The 16,556-nt window shown below is 44.6% G+C and overlaps 1 protein-coding gene across 15 annotated transcripts in view; it reads right to left on the reverse strand.

Moving 5' to 3' along the window:
• C4_1H12orf75 (chromosome 4_1 C12orf75 homolog) overlaps positions 1-16,556 on the reverse strand; it is a 358,071-nt gene that overhangs the window by 24,058 nt on the left and 317,457 nt on the right. For 2 of the 15 annotated variants that reach the window (XM_085653217.1, XM_085653216.1), the window contains exon 6: positions 966-1,015. The exons of 9 other annotated variants lie outside the window; for them this stretch is intronic. In XM_085653217.1, the coding sequence (XP_085509343.1) occupies positions 1,004-1,015 (12 nt within the window). In that variant the 3' untranslated portion in view covers positions 966-1,003. Of the gene's footprint in view, positions 1-965; positions 1,019-13,401; positions 13,648-14,749; positions 14,852-16,556 lie in introns of those variants that run through there. 4 more of the 15 variants (XM_085653215.1, XM_085653214.1, XM_085653213.1 and 1 more) reach the window with 3 other exon arrangements.

Raw genomic sequence — 16,556 nt, forward strand, 5'->3', positions numbered from 1 at the left:
GTTCACCCCCTGCCTCGTGATTCCACCTCACGACTCTTCTTTCATCCACCACCCGATGCTCCCTGCCACTTGATACTACCTCATGCCTCTTCTTTCACCCACCACCGGATGCTCCCTCGCTCTTGATGCCACCTCATGCCTCTTCTTTCATCCACCACTAGACGCTCCCTTATATGGGCTTCTCAGAACCTATACTAAAGCAAATGGAGGAATGCATTTCCAAGGGATAACAGCCTTCACCTATGGGCTGCTTCCTCTCTTCCATATCCCAGGTTGCCTATTTCAAAGAAAATACTCTGCTAAAACAGTTTCCATTGATTTAAGGCTGAGAATGAATGATTATGAGTAAAATAAAGTGCCGCAAAAATGCCGCTAAATTTCCATATTTGTGCCGCTAAATTTCCATATTTGTGCCGCTAAATTTGCTAATCCATGCCGCTATATCCTGGGGGGTCTGCTTATTAAGAAACTGAACAGCTGCAGTCTCCTCTTACAAGACCCTGAGGAGAAACCACAAGGGTTTGCTCTCGCCCCCACTCACCCTTATCTGACCCATCGAGTTTGCATCGTCTTTTTCCCTTTCTTACCCCGCGTTTTATTGTGCGCATAAACAAGGAAAATGTAACTACACGAAATGCAAAACAAATGGCTTTTCTAAGGCAAGTTAGAAGTCGAGTTTACAGTTAAATAGGTATCGAGTTAAACGACGTGTCTATTTTATGTTGCCCACTCTGATGCAACCTCTTTTGTGCATCCCGATTTGCTTCAGTTTAGTGTCATTTGCAACAGACTATTGTTTGTGTGGCGCAATAGTTTAATTTTTAAAGTTAAATTGTGTACAATTTAAATGACAGCAATAATACATTACACATTTAAGATATGTACAGCTGTTAGGGGAAGCATTTGACGGGCCGGCAGTAGTGCGCACAAACTCGAATTAGCTGAAGATGTAATGATACGTTTACCTATTTTATATCGCGCCTTCGGTCTTATCCCAAAGCGTTCACTTCCCGCTCTTCTTGAAACAGATGGAAGAAAACAAAGCATAATATTAATACGAATTTAGAAACTCTACCAGACAACACAGATTGACGTTAAATTATTTTCCATAATTCATTATAATATTGACGTTAAATTATTTTCCATAATTCATTATAATTTCAGTCCATTGTATCAGGAGGCGAATGTTTTTTTCATTAAGTGAACGGAAAATGCACATTTGTTTGATATAAAAGTAGTGATTTCACTATTTTTCTCCAAATTTGAATGTCACGGAGGTTTAGGGTGGAAGAGACCACCAGGAAGTAGAGAAATTATTCATAACTAGATCTTTACTTTTTACAATTACCAATAAACATGGCCTACTTACTGAATAATGCTGGCTCTCCAAGTGGGTTTACAACTTACAGGTTATTCTTCCATAAACTTAGTCAAAGTTCATAATTGGAAATAGCACCGTCCATTTAAAAATCTCATTTATTTGTTCACCTATGTAGTGCCTTTGGTAGAACTAGAGGCAGGCGCGGAATGTCCATAGAGGTGAAAGGGTTTCAGCGCACCCCCCCTCCCCCGGTCGTGTCTCAGCCCGGGCTGCTGCAGCTCCAGCTGCCGTGGGCTCGCCTGGGCAGTGTCTGGAATCTTATTTCTGGCACCTGAGTTTTTCACAGGTCTTTGAAAGGCCATTTGCATTATTACACCTTTTGTAAACTGGTTACAGAGGCCTGGTTTTGTACCTGCTTTCCTTACCCCCTGGGCCTCCACCTGCCTATTCATTATATTTGGATTTTACTTTTACTGTGCTGGTGTGAGATTATATTCCTTTTCAAGTCAAGTCAAGAAAGCTTTATTCGACGATTGTCATAAAAGCATACAAAATTTATATATATACACAATACACAAGACATGTTAAAATAGTTTAAGACAATAAATAAAGGTATTTGCAGAAAAATTAACATTTCAGGGTATAGGAGTGTTTACCCAGCCAATATTTTGCTCCTAATCACCCACGCCCTTCCAAGAAACTTGGCAACAGAGATATAAACAAGTGGAATTTCAGCAGAGCGCAAGATACGTAGTGCCACTTTAGCATTCCTAGTACCCAACTGTCGGCACATTGATTTTAGCCAGGTCTGATGGGGAATTACATAAGATGGGCATTGAAACAGGAAATGATTAACAGATTCAATAGGTGCAGTACAGCCAGGACAATTAAGCACGTTAGACACGGCCCATCTAGATGAAAACTCTCTTAATGGGAGACTGCCAACTCTGAATTGAAAATAGAGCTTCCTGTCCAAAGGATTAGTAATGTCATCCCAAAAAGGTGCCAACGAAATGGTATCCTTAAAATCAAGAAAGATGCCAGACAATGAGAGCGGGGCTGTGGATCTGAAAACTCGGGTAGCTACCACTTCCCAGTATAAAGCCTTCAGTACTTGCTTAGACGGAAAGCTAGCATTTAGTGGATCCTCCCACAAGATTTTTAGGCCCAGATCCTGAAGCGACTCACGTAGCCTACGGAGCCACTTGACCTTACGAAAGGTATCCAATTTAATAATATCCATAAGGCCAAGAGCAAAGAGCCTAAGTTCAGAAGTGACCCATAGGCGCCGCCAATATAATATGGGGCGAAATAGGGCAATTAATGCTATTGGCCTTATACCTAGGTCGTAAAACAGGGGGCAAAGGGGAGTACTCTGAGGTAGTTTGATAAGATTCCTTAAAAATCTATTTTCAGAGGTAGATAGTTTGTGTACGTTATCAAATCCCCACAACTCGACTCCATAGAGCGCAGCACAAACCACCTTGCCATCGTACACCCGTAGTGCAGGGTCGATGGGTTTAGTCAGGGATTTGGTATGTTCTTTGCTTAGCGTGCCAGAGAGCTGAGAGTGTTTAAGGGATGCCAAATCCACTTGCTTTTTCCATCCCAAATCATGTTGGATGCAAATACCTAAGTAAGTAAAATCTTGAACCTGGTCCAATGGCATATTATTCATATATATTTTGTTTTTAAAAGATTTGGACTGGTTAAAAAACATACATTTGGATTTTAAAACATTAATTTCAAGCCCGCGGGCTATACAGAAGTCCTCAAAAATGCCCAAGGACTTCTGTAAGCCACTCGGGGTTTTAGAGATTATAAGACAATCGTCAGCAAACATTAAAATAGGAATTTTTCCACCTGCCAATGAGGGGGCATCAACATTTGCATCTATTAATAATTTGGCCACATCGTTAATATACAAGGAAAATAAAGTTGGCGCGAGTACGCAGCCCTGCCTGACCCCCTTCTGAATAGGAAACTGCTTGGTAACTTGGCCGACACCACCCCATCTAATCTGCGCAAAATTATCTGTATGGAGTCTAGCAATTAGGGAAATTAGAACTGGCATCCCCATCTTATCTAAAACAGCCCATAGGGATGCCCGGGGGACAAGATCAAAGGCTGCCCTAAGATCTATTAAGGCAGCATATAAGCTGCCCCCCCCCCCCAGTAAACCACCTTCCAGTAGAGCATGGCAAAATGTAACACCTGGTCAATGGTGCTTATTCTAGCTCTAAAACCAGCTTGTAAATGAGAGAGGATTACATTATCTAAAGCCCAGTCCAACACTTTGTTCAAGATCAACCTGCCTAAGATCTTTTGCGTGGTATCAATCAAACTGATTGGATGATAGTTTGCAGGGAGGGACTTGTCCCCTTTCTTGAACACTGGAATGATTTCAGCACCTTTCCAGGAAGTGGGGATCGGGGCACCTCTGGCAATCAAGTTGGCTAGAATTAAGATATAGTTTCCCCAGGATTCGTTATTAATCAAAAAGATGTCAGCAGGGACTCCGTCCATCCCAGGGGCTTTTCCAGGAACCAGCGACTTGAGGGCAATTGCAACATCACCCAGGGTAAAAGCGTCTTCCTTGTAAAAAATAGTTTGGTAATTAGAATGGGGACACATATCTTCTTCAACAGCATAAAGGGCCTCAAAATGCTTGACCCAAGCATCTTGCGAAACCCAATTTTGGGGTTTGTCAGGGTTACCCCCAGTACCCCATCTAAAAACAGACCAGAAACGTCTCATATCCTTTTGGGCACCTGCTTCCCTAAGTTCCTGCCACCTTTGGAAATCCCACGCTCTCTTAGATTTAAAAATAGCTTGCTTATAAGCATATCTGGCAGAGCGAACTTTGAGACTATCGCCAGATTTTAATGCGATGCCCAAGTTCACACGAGCATCTCTACAGTCAGTAGTATACCATCGTGGTGACAAATCATGTTTGGGCTTAGTTAATTTGCAAGGCCTTACAAAAATATCTTTAAGTTCTAGGAAAAAAGAATCATGGATCGACATTCCAGGTATGCAATGTGGATCCAAAAGACACAGGTTATATGCCACCCCTAAATCCTGGGTGGCAAGCTCTAGACTGTTAAAAATACGAGTTAAACAATCTTGACTTTGAACAACCTTGGCCCACTTAACGTGGCGCAGATCGTTAGCAATGACTACATCTTGATGGTACTGTGGAGGAGAATCACTAAGGGCAATGGGGGTCACCCAGTACAAAGTAGATAAAGAGAGAGGATTGTGGTCACTCTCCTGTCTGTCTATAACCATCATACCCCTCAGGGTCTCCCAAAGATCTAGTGATAGCAGAATATAACCAATCCTGCTAGTGCGGCAACCACTCTTAAATGTAATAGACCCTAATTTGTCTTGTTCAGACCTGCCATTTGTTGCACGAAGCCCCATATTCAAACAAAGGGCATTGATCTGAATTACTAATTCTGACCAGCGAATAGTAGGTTCAAGGTCTAAACTTGGAACACCCCATAAACCATCCTCTACTTCCAAAATGCTCCGATCAACACCAAGAAGGGGTTCAAAGGTTGTATTAAAATCACCGCCTAAAATAACATGGGAGTGCTGGGAATAAAGAAGCATAAGTTCATCCAATCGGCTTATGATGTCAGACTTCTTTCCACCTGTGCTTCTAACATAAACATTATAGATATCCAGCAATTTTCCGTCTTTAAACTTAAGGTTAAGTAGCTGAATATCTGGGTGTGAAGTAGGAAGCTCCTTAACAACAATACCAAGATCCTGTCTAATCCAGATGGTAAGACCACCGGAGGGGCGACCCTTTTTGCCCTTGACCGCCAGAACATTAAAATTAAAAAAACCCAACAAAAACTGAGCCTCTAGTATCCAGGTCGCCTGGAATAAGCAGATGTCATAAGAATTTATAAATGATGCCCAGTTAGGATCTTTCAATTTAGATTTTAATCCTGCAATATTCCAGGACAGAAGCGTCCCAAACTCTGTATGGGTTGCACTGTCAACCTCAGGGGTCTCCGGAATACTACTCAATTGATTTATCCTTGCTGTATCTATAGAGAGGCCATGCGTTCCCGCCTTAGCCAGAATACCTGGCTCGACAATAGGGACGTTATTAGACAGGAAAGAACAAACAGGAGGAGCTACTGGACTACACTTTTTACACAGTCAGTCATTTTGTTCTAAACATGACTCTCCCAGGGGCAGTCTAGAAGCACCATCTGAGCAAGGAGAACAAGTAGGAGTAGGCCTCATTTGGATTGCAGAGTAATCCGGGGAACAGCTTCTAAACTCAAGGTTAATTAGGTTCTCATCTATAATAGGATCAGTAATAGTAACCTCAATATAGTCCATCCCTCTACCAGCCTGAGAGATCCTACTTGCTCCAGCACTGTCAGCTCTGATTACAGAACAGCAACCCCTAACGTGTCTAATCCAGTGAATAACCTTGTTGGTCAGGGATTCGCTGGTTTCATAGTCAGACCCAGAGGACAAACTAGGGACATTCACCATATAAATTTTCCGAGAGTGAGAAATACGAGTGTGTGGCCCATAGTTTTGCGCTTGGTGGTAAGGATTACCCCTAGGGTTGATACCGGATCTTTCGTTAGCAAGAGAAGGCCCTCCAACAAACCTGGAATCCTGTCATATGCCAAGGGGAGCTCTGGTAGGATGGCTAATATGAGATGGAATACAAGCAGGGGGATGATCGACCCTTGATAGAGCTAGGGGACGGAACTGATTAGTCAGAGGGTGAGAGACATGGGGCAGAGTCTTACCACGTATATTGGATGGCTCACGTAACCCATCTGCCGCCTCTGGAGGGGTCTTAGTCAGACCCCCCCAGGTGTGGAAGAATTAGGTTTAAAGTGAGTACCAGAGCCCAAATTAGAATTTTCTAGTTTTTTGACAGTAACCGTTAATAATTCGATCTTAATTTGCATAGTTTCAATCAATGAGCAAAGATTTTTCACTACCACCAATAGCGATTTCATATCCTGATTTCTAGATTCAAACCCCGGGAGACCCTCGTATAGATTAGTGGTTGAACGATCCCCCGGTGTAGAAGCACCCAGATTAGTGTCCAAAGGTTCAGTAGAAGACAAGGCAGGGCTACAGGTTTCGATGTCAATGTCACTCAATACAGAAAACCTATTGCTACAAACAATACCAGATGATTGATTGGAGGCAAGAGGAGGCTTAAGAGAATGAGCTTGCTCCCCAACCAATGGCACAATAGGAGAAATAGGAGTAATAGGAACCAATGCTTTGGCCATTTCCCCGTTTGATATTTCTTCCCCACCCTTTTTCAAGAGAAACATATCCGGAACCGTAACGACACCTCTAGTAATCTCCCTCCTCCCACCAGCGGCTGTCGAAGGGATGGAATTAAGTAGTTCCCCGCATTCATCAACAATAACATCGATACGGTCCATCACACAATTACTACCCGCATGCTGGTGACTTTTCTTCGATTTAGTCCTCCTCAGCTTGGATTTAGCAGGCAGAGAACTAGATGACTCGGACCCACCCTCCGGGGCTTTCCTCTTGCCCATGGCTCAAAACACAAACAACAATAGGCAGTACCTTATAGTCCCGGACGCACGTAATCAGAGGGGAGTCCGACCCGACCCTGGTCGACCCCGGACGGCCACAGACGGCCCGCCCTTTGCCCGGGCTTCGCCCGGCGCCGCCCGCGCGCGTCCCGCGTCGCGGAGGAAGCCTGTCGTTTAAGTAGCGCCTCCGGGCGCACTGTTAGCAGGAAGTGAGGCGGGATGCGGAAGCCAGGAGCAGAGGATGATGGGAACTGTGGTCTCCCCCAACTGCGGCCAACGAAGGTGAGTGGCGGCGAGGGAGACACACAGCGTGGGCGTCCCGTGGAGATTCCGCAGCGTCTGCCAGGTAGGTCCGCTTCCAGTTTGCGTTAGAATGTGGCCCTCCTTTTCATGAAATGCAAAGTAGGGTTGCCAAAAGAAAAATACCAGCCATTTGTTGTTTAAAGAGCCTGCAAAGGCCTCGTCTTGACACTAAATAGGGTTATAAATAAAATCATATGTATTCATTTGTGATGTGACTTTTCTGTCTTTGTTCCCTTTAATTATCAGTCATGGATTATTCAGGCAGCCCTAGAACACAATAAAAAAAGCTTTCCATTTATATTTGCTGTTCCAAGTATGCGCAGATAAGTGCTGAAAACAGGCTTTAGGGGACTGCTTATTTTTGTAATATTTGGACATCAATATAATGAGCTGGCAACCATAATCACAAGACTGGAAGTTTGTTGTAGGATGAGCACAATATTCATTTCCTCCGCCCTTTATCCCTGGTCCCTGAATAATGCCATAATAGCAATAGTTCTGAAACCCTACCTACACCAGCCCTCAATAACATGCTGAGTTACTTCAAGTGTCTAGGAATGCACCTTGCATTCAGACAACTCACTACTCATTCTCGCCCTTCACTTTCACACTCACAGCGATCACAATGCACACTATTCACCCTGCACTCACAATGACCACACAGCACTTATGCCACTCACCATGAACTCACACCGTTTTCCCTCCACTTACCCTGCAGTCACATGAGCACATCACACACTCTGCACTCACAGTGATCACTCTGCATTCACAATGCCCTTGCGCTGTTCACCCTGTACCTCACCCTGTAGTCACACCAGCACACTACTCACCCTGAACTAATGGGACACTTCACTCATCTGTCCCCCTCAGCGCTCACGCATCAATCTCAAACAAGCCCATCACTAACCATACACTCATTCGTCCCACTCTGCCCTTACATGCACACCCAAATTCATATGGTCACATCACTCACCCAGCCGTCACCCCTCTCATCCTACTCTCACACGGTCGCATCGCTCACAGTGCGCTCACAGTGCACTCACATGGGCACTCCTGTCACCCACACAGCGCAGAGGGTTAATGTGCTGCTGCAAAGAACATGTACCAAGCAGATCACTGAACTGAATGCGAGTAAACTACGAGTAGCCCTATATAAAAAATTACATGTTTCTCAGAAAGGGGCTATAGAGAGATGAGGTGTATTACTGGTGAGTGGTAGTGATGGAATTCATGGGGAAGGAGGAAATGGGGGAGGGTGCCAAAAAAGACTGTTGCACCGTGTGCGACCAGTACTAGGGCAAGCCCTGGCTGGGAACATTAGCCCCCCCGGACCACCCCCAAAGTTCGAGTCTAGTTGCGCCCCTGACTAGAGGGCAGGGGTATGTATATTCGACCGTTCATTACTACTATGTAAACTGATTCATTAAGTGTGAAAAATCAGCTGTTTGTCTCGTTATGGTTCAAACACCACATTACAAAATAAGCATAGATGAAACGAGTAGACTGTTTCAAACAATATAATATATTTGAGGGTCTACCCATAAAACTTGAAAAGATAAAATTATATAAAATAAACCTTACACATAGAAATTCAAAATATTAATCTCACAGGCCTGTATGTCACCTGATAACACATGCTATAAAAAGGTATCGAGATGCATGCGCCACCGTTTAGACAGCGTTAAATTCTTCGATAGCTCCAAGGCTAGTTTCAGATTTCACAAGCCTGTAGCTCTTATTTTTTCTGAAGCGGATAAGGATGCATCCATCTACACCCTGGGTGCAGGGGACCATAAATCTCGTCTTCAGTAAGGTTAACTCCGCTTGGACAGTAGTATGTTTGGGGAGACGACAGGGCCGTTTCTAGGTGTTTTGCCGCCCTAGGCGAGAATTGAAAAATGCTGCCCCCTCCCTTTTACCACCATCACTCTCTTCCCCCTGTCATCCAGGTGTTGGGGAATAGAGGCCTGCTTTGGTGCCTCTCTATCTAGTCTGGCCTGTCAAATCCGTATTAAAGTAAGTCATCTGTGTCAATTGTTGCGGCCATGTAAGTTATTGCCCTGTTCTGAGGGGTATTAACTCAGTTATGCTATCATGGGCTTGAGTTGGGAGAACAGTAGGGCTACTGGCCTCTACCACCTCCAATCACACCCAACACAGGCAGATACACAGACCCACGCAGAATCAAACCAACCCATAGTATGCTGCTTTATGGGGCCAGATTCTCGAGACAGAGCAAGCTTTATATTAGACAAGATATCAAGCATTGCCAGGATAATCTTTTTCGGGGCGGGCCCCGGTACCAGCTGTACAGTAATAGCACAGGCACACAGGACTCTTGGTACTTAACAGGTGGAAGACCCCATGTGATCTCAAGCATTTGCAATGCAATAGGTCTCGCATTTACGCGAGTTTAAGCTATTGGCATTGTAAATGACTATGCCTTTTATTTCGGTTTTAAAAACCAAAACATAAAAATAGGCATCGTCATTTACAATGCCAATAGCTCAAACTCGTGTAAATGTGAGACCTAGTGCATTGCAAATGCTTGTTCAAAGTGCGACAGAATACTAATGTGCCGTTCAAATGACACAAGCGCTTCCTTTTACCCGCCTCGATGTATTTTTACTTAGCCTGGATAAAAAACTCTGTAACCATCTCCAAAAAGCTTGTTCCAAGAAGGAGACCACCACAGGCTCCCACATGTGAGATCTGTAGTTTTAAAAGTGATGTCTGGGTTTTTAATTAAGCAGACCGGAACGTCACTTGTCGAGTTTTGTGCCAATATATTATGTACACGTTTCTGCTGCATGGTTTTCAATCCGCATTAAATATCCAGAAGAGATGGTGGGCCCCCATGGCGACAGTAATGTTAACACAGGGCAAGTGACAGTAACGGGGGAAGCACAGCTGCAGTGTGCATTACAAGAGTACGGAGGCCAGAAGACAGTAATACAGGCTCACAGTGGCAGACACTACCAGCAGAGGGCAGTGTAACATCTGTAAAGGTGCACAGAGCAGGCAGCACTCACGGTACACCTGCCGTCACGATACATCAACAGTGGACTGTAAAGGAAGGCATGAATAGAAACAGGAATATAGTGCCGTGAAACTTGAGACGTGGCTTCTAAGAGCCAGGCCTGGTCTAGCAGTCCCTGTGGCACAGTAAGTCTGTGGCCTAGTGGTGTTTTTAGGTACTCGTTCCATCTAGGTTGAAAAAATGCATGTGTGCCCCAAGTGAGGCCCTTTGAATGCGAGTGACGGTGGGAAGGGGAGCAGGGGGGCGGTGTATCCCATTATCACTTTCTCAACCCCCAGACTGCAGCTCATGGGGTACAGCACATACTGAACGCTTGTGAGAACATATGCAGCACTTTTCACGTGTCCCGCTGTCGGCACACTTCCCAGGGGCACAGGCGTTTAACAGAAAAAGAGCCCCCATCACCAGAATCCGCATGGTTCTTGCTTCCTGGCCTCGGTTAAGTGTGACAGAAAATGCTGCTCAGGCCCTACTCCCTGCAGATTGTGATGAGGGGCCCCTGACTCTGCCGTACGACACAGATATTCATTTACCCCTGACAAAATGGGGTACTGAGTCCTGAAGGGTTGGGGCCTTCTGTACCCTGGGACTGCGTTACGCGCATGCACGCATTTTTAGTTTTTTGCCGCCCTCCCCCTTCTGCCACCCTAGGCGGCTGCCTAGTCTTGCCTAATGGTAGAAACGGCCCTGGAGAAGAGTTACCTCACTTAGAGGTAAACACGTTCAGTGGCCAGATAACCATCCCGCATGTGAAGAACAATGTTTTAGACAAGACTAGGATAACGTCACACATGATGGTTCAAATTTCTGTATGTGACTGAAAACCCAGAGTCAAATTACCATGTTGGAGTTTGAGCAACGGTTTCTCCTCTGGCCAGAGCTTATACGGGGCCTAACTTCAGAGGCACTGTTGGGTAAAACCCTTTAGGGAATTTCCAGAGATGAGGAAATTAAGAGTTACGTTTTGGCCTCTGAGGTTATAGAAGTAATTCCAAAGTTGGGTTCAAGGGTACTACTGATGTACTAGGTGGCAGTTTCAGTGGCCTCTTTCAACTGTGAAAGATTTGAATGGCCCCAAATTTCCGCTCCATAAAGAGAAGCATTCCAGCATTGTGCTTTGTATACTTCCAGGGCCAGAGATACCAGGTGCCTCCTACTTTGAGGCCTTTTTCCCAGTTTGTACCAGGATGTTCCTCATTCTGGAAACATTAGTCTTCCATGTGGTACAAGATGACAAACTGAACCCCGAATATGGGGTACACATCTAAAAATGTCTGAAACGTTTAATCATTATTTACGTTATTTCCTGCATTAACCTATAATTAACTAGACTTTTGTTCATAATGTAAAGCTTTAATATAATCAATATTACGTTGTGGCTGTGTTAATTTACTGTGGGATATTATGTGATCTGTGAACCTGTCTTTTCACCTGTCAACTCTAACCCTTAACCTCTGGTTATTCCCAGATCTGTCTACTATGGAACTATGATGATCACATCATAGCACATGTATGTATAGTGTTAGCAATAGACACCCAGTAGTTATGGCTGGTACCTTTAAATCTATAGGTAAGGGTGGTTTGGATAGGTAATAATTTGGTACAGTTTCGGGAATCTAGGTTGTCAGAAATGTCTCAATTCGCCTACTTTGTTTTCAAAGTGTGTCTTGATTGGTGAACAGAGGAGTAATGGCTTTGGGGAGGGTGATAAAGTAGCATTATGCATTTCAATCCTGTAAGAAGGTTTGCTCTCTGCTGTAACGGAACAGAACTGCCCCAAATATGGTTTGAAGATAGAAACACACTTTGGCACAACTCTGTTCAGTTGTAGAGATATACAACTTTCAAAAAGGGTTTTGGTGAGCTTTGAACGGTTATTCTTTGTATAGCAGCACTGTTGGGTGAAGGACATCCCATTGAAAAAAAGTGGTACTTAGACCATGGCAGAACCAAGGTTGTCATACCCCCCCCCGCCCTAACCCACAGGGAGGGCTGTGTCGATCATCAGAGGGGAGGAAAATGTAATTTGCTGCAAGAAAAGAATGGTTCTATTTAGCCAAGGAATTTATGAACAGTTCACAATGTGCTCTTTTTTCATATGTAACAAGCTCAAGGAATACAGTAATCTTAATTTTAACATTAACCCTACCCTGCATTTGACATTCATAATAGTAAACGCGATACAAATACGTTCATGCCTTGTCAACAGTGCCAGTTGTAGTAGCATTTTTCTAGGCTCATATTTTTTGTGAATATGTTGCTTGAGTTTGAAATGTGTCCACTGTAGAGCCAAGTGTTTGAACACATGGTCACAGGTTCGAATCCCAGCAGGTCCACACAGCCTTTCATCCTTCTGAGGTCAATAAAATGAGTACCATTGAGTTGAGTAACAATAAACATCTGTTATTTAGTGCCAAGAAACCCTTGGGTGAACGTGCACTTTATAAATACACATTATGTTATATATAGTTCACAACAGGCGATTTTGTGAGGGACGAGATTTCATTTTCAACAAAAAAATGCTTTGATGTGCATATTAACTTTTGCCCCTATAGTCGATTCTTCAACTACTCTACCGAACTCATGCACTTGGGCAGTTACTTAATTTGGGGTCTGTTCCCTCTGCTCGCTTCACCTTCCTATTTACTTGCATTCTTATCACTTTGAAGACTGTTTTTACAGCAGTTTATCCCCAATTGTATAACCTTGCATACCAACAGCAACATAACTGGCAACAGTGATTTATAAAACTGGATATCCATTGTGGGAGTCAGGAAAACCAAATCAAAAAAATCATAGTTCTTTGTAGATTGTGCAATGCTTGAATGGTAAGTGTCAGTGTTCCATTGTCCATGTCATTCCCTGGTATGAACATGCAGCCGGCGATGCCGATCTTGGCACAGACCCCTCCCTCCATTGCGGTCAAAAAGTCCTGTACATATCAGTGCTGCATTACCATGAGGCAAATTGCTAGCAGAGCTCAGTGCTGTTCATTATTTAGAGCATCTCCCTCTGGGTGATTGGTTGCCAGCGGGCATTCTCTTTTGTTTGCAGGGTGAAGAAGGGTATCAACCCCCCCCCCTCCCCCCGGTCCCTAGCTGTGCTTCAGTGAACATCCTAAATTCTTCTGGAATGTTCTTGAACTGGGTCCAGCCAAAATAGTCCGTGGCTCTACTTTCTCGAGCTTGTTGTAACAATATTGTCTTCTTTCTTAACGGGTGTTGGTACAAGTCTGATGGTTCTTCTCCATGAATGACCAGGGTTGTGAGTGTGCATGGTGACCAGGGAACACACTCCTCTCGATCCGGGAACCAACTGAGTGTAAGCGTACTCACCGTGCTGCCAATAAAAATCAGTGTGGAGGTGCCCCATTACTTCACATTTAACATTCATGCCCATCAGAAGCTTTCCTTTGCCTATGAAACATAAGGAGTACATTGTTAGTTTTTGTACAATCAGGGATTTTCCTTTCCCTTCTAACCAAGTGTATCCACCCACATCGGTGCCCCAGATTTTGAGACATGGAGTGGTTATACTTTTCATTCAACCCGCCTTCATGCGACCCATTCCCCTTTTTATTCCTGAGCTGGATGGCCCTAACTTCCATGTTGGGGTACAACTTGTTCTTTAAGAAGACCGCCCCTGTTACACTAAGAGCCACTCTCCGTCCACAGACGGATGCTGGAGCAGACATATTTGTGCACCGAGTTGGGGGTTTTGCTACCTCTGAAAATCTTTTCTCTGGGAAATCATGGGGCCATGTGATATGTTCCCCTATTTGGCTCTTCCTACGCATCCTGTCCAGCCGGTTTGGATATCAGTGGGTTCAGTCAGGATATACAAAGCTGTTGGGTTGGTGTCATATCGGGTCATGTTTACAACTACCCTGTGTGGTTTTACCTTGTTACGATGGATCTTGATCCTTATTCTACCTAAGCAAAGATGTATAAGGTATTTTGCTTTCTCGGGGGCTACTTCCTGAGACAAGTAAAGCCTCTCTACGCCTACTACATGTGGAATTAACAGACATAACATGAATTGGTTGATGCTTGGGAGCCAACTGAGGTCATGTGTTGGTACAATGTGTTATGCAGAAGGGCACTGTGCAGTGCATGTGGGACGCTGGTGTTCTGTTTGGTGTAATTCTAGGTGACATATTAGAGATCCCCACACAGGCACTGTGGTAACCTTTTAGTGAACTCCTTTTTGCTCGGCAGTATCTCGGTTCTACTCAAGTGTGAGATTACCCATAGTAGGCAGATCATACATAACCATATAATTATACATAACTTTTGAGGTGATAATGCAGTTCACTGTATGGATCCCCTAGGGGTCGTCTGTGCTCCTCTGGTGGCTGTGTTCCTTCTGACCAGTTCGTAAGAGTTCACCGTTTTTGGTCCTGCGGTGATGTTGCCATTGAATGGCTTGTCAGCACGTTGGAATGGCGCACCCACGCTCTCTTCTCTTCCTCTTTGTGGACCATGGGTGTCAGGCAGCCCCCTTGCAAAGGGCCATGGTATTTTCTTTCTATTTGCAAAGTTCAGAAATGTTCTTTTTCCCTTGGATCGTGGAGGTTGATTACAAGTTGGCGTCGGTGCACTTCGTTGTCCTTGTTGCTACCTGTGTTTGAAAGAACTTTGTTGGTTGTGAAATCAGTTAATTAAACATTACACTTTGTTTCTCAATGGTTTTGGAGAACCTGTATTTTGCCAAAGGGGTGTGATCCCATTAACATAATAGTCGTGACCTGGTGAGGTATCGTAAGGTGACCCCTGTTGAATGATTTCTCAGTGATTAGGGTAGTAAGAGCGATTATAAAACATTATTAATGGGACAGATCTCATTTTATAGGCCGTTGAGCCTCCCCCTCATCCTACTTGGGTGTTTGCAGAACTGATCTGTGTTAGGTTTATTGTGAGGTGGCCCTGTCAGTTCAGGGAAGGATAGCTTTGTGGTTTTAGCAGGGGTTCTATGGGTGTAACTAATTTTTTCCAAACTCACCTCGCCTGGTGCGTGCATATGAGCTTGATTGTGGTGTGACCCCCTTCCAGGGACTATTTCCTGCTGGGAGCTACCGCTTCAATTTTCCCCCAGTTGCACATGCTGTTGGGTGTGTCTCTGTCCTTGCACATATGCTACACACGCTTGGTAATGAGGGAAGAGGGGCGTGCTGCCACTTGGGGTTGCATTTGCCCTGGGAACACGTTTCTATGCTTGTGGGTCTCCCTGTTCCAGTCACATGGTGCACTATGTGGCCCTTACTCGTGGCATCAGACACCTGGCTTTTTCTGATTTTGCTCCCACCTTTTAACTAGAATCTTCTTTTTGGGCTGTTTTTGGGCTTTCTTTTAGTTTGGGCATTTCTCTTGCATAATCCATTGATCCCCTTACCCCATGGGGAGAGGGTCAGAGGCTGTTCTTTAGCGGGTCAGAAGTCCATGCAGACTGTATTCCCTGAAAGGTGCCTGCAAGGTTGGAGCACCGTGAACGGACTGTGCTTGGAATGGAGTTGAGCGCATCAGATGCCCCGCATTCCATCTGGAGCAGGAGCGGAGGCTTAGAATACTCCATCATGAGTATCCCCCTTTCCATCGGGTCACAGCCCATTTTCTCTCAGCGTTTTTGGTAGGCCCGCTGTCCCTGGCTTCTGGCTGCGGTCTCTACAGTCATTAATTACCTAACTACATTAGTGACAAACTCGTTGATCTCCGTAAGGGTTAGGGGTAATGTGACCAGAATTTGAAAGCCAAAACTGGGACATGTCACAAAAACAGATCGGTAGAAGAATTAACTCAACATGAACAGAGGGGCCCAGAATGGCCACACTCATCGATATTAAAACACAGGCGGGGCACTAGGGGGAAAAAGGCAATTCTAATAGAAGCTGCTAGCTAGTACTGCTTTGGGTCACAAAACGTGCCTCTGCTTGCAGTTGACTCTCACCGATAAACCCCTGGACCCAACTCAAAATTTCAAAATACGGCCGGGCCTCCTGGTCAACCTCAACTGGAGTCTTGAACTCACCATCATGCTTACCTCTTAACTCATTGACTCTTATGTGTGAGAGATGTGGAGTTTTAGGGTCTTATGACCCCAGGTGCAATAAGGACATTGTTCCCGTCACCGCGGATGGCTTCATTTTGTAACTAAAAGCAGCGCTCTATTGATATGGGGGCTTCTAGAGCATTTGAGGCACTGGTGGGACTACATACCACGAAGGAAAACTGAAGCATGGGCATGATGCCTGAAAACAGGGTCCCTTTGACTTGATAGGAATACAGCCCATTAGACTTTTGGCTGCAGGCCTTGGGTCTCTGCTTTTTAA

This window comes from Triturus cristatus, chromosome 4_1 (genome assembly GCF_964204655.1).
Source record: "Triturus cristatus chromosome 4_1, aTriCri1.1, whole genome shotgun sequence".
Lineage (NCBI taxonomy): Eukaryota > Metazoa > Chordata > Amphibia > Caudata > Salamandridae > Triturus > Triturus cristatus.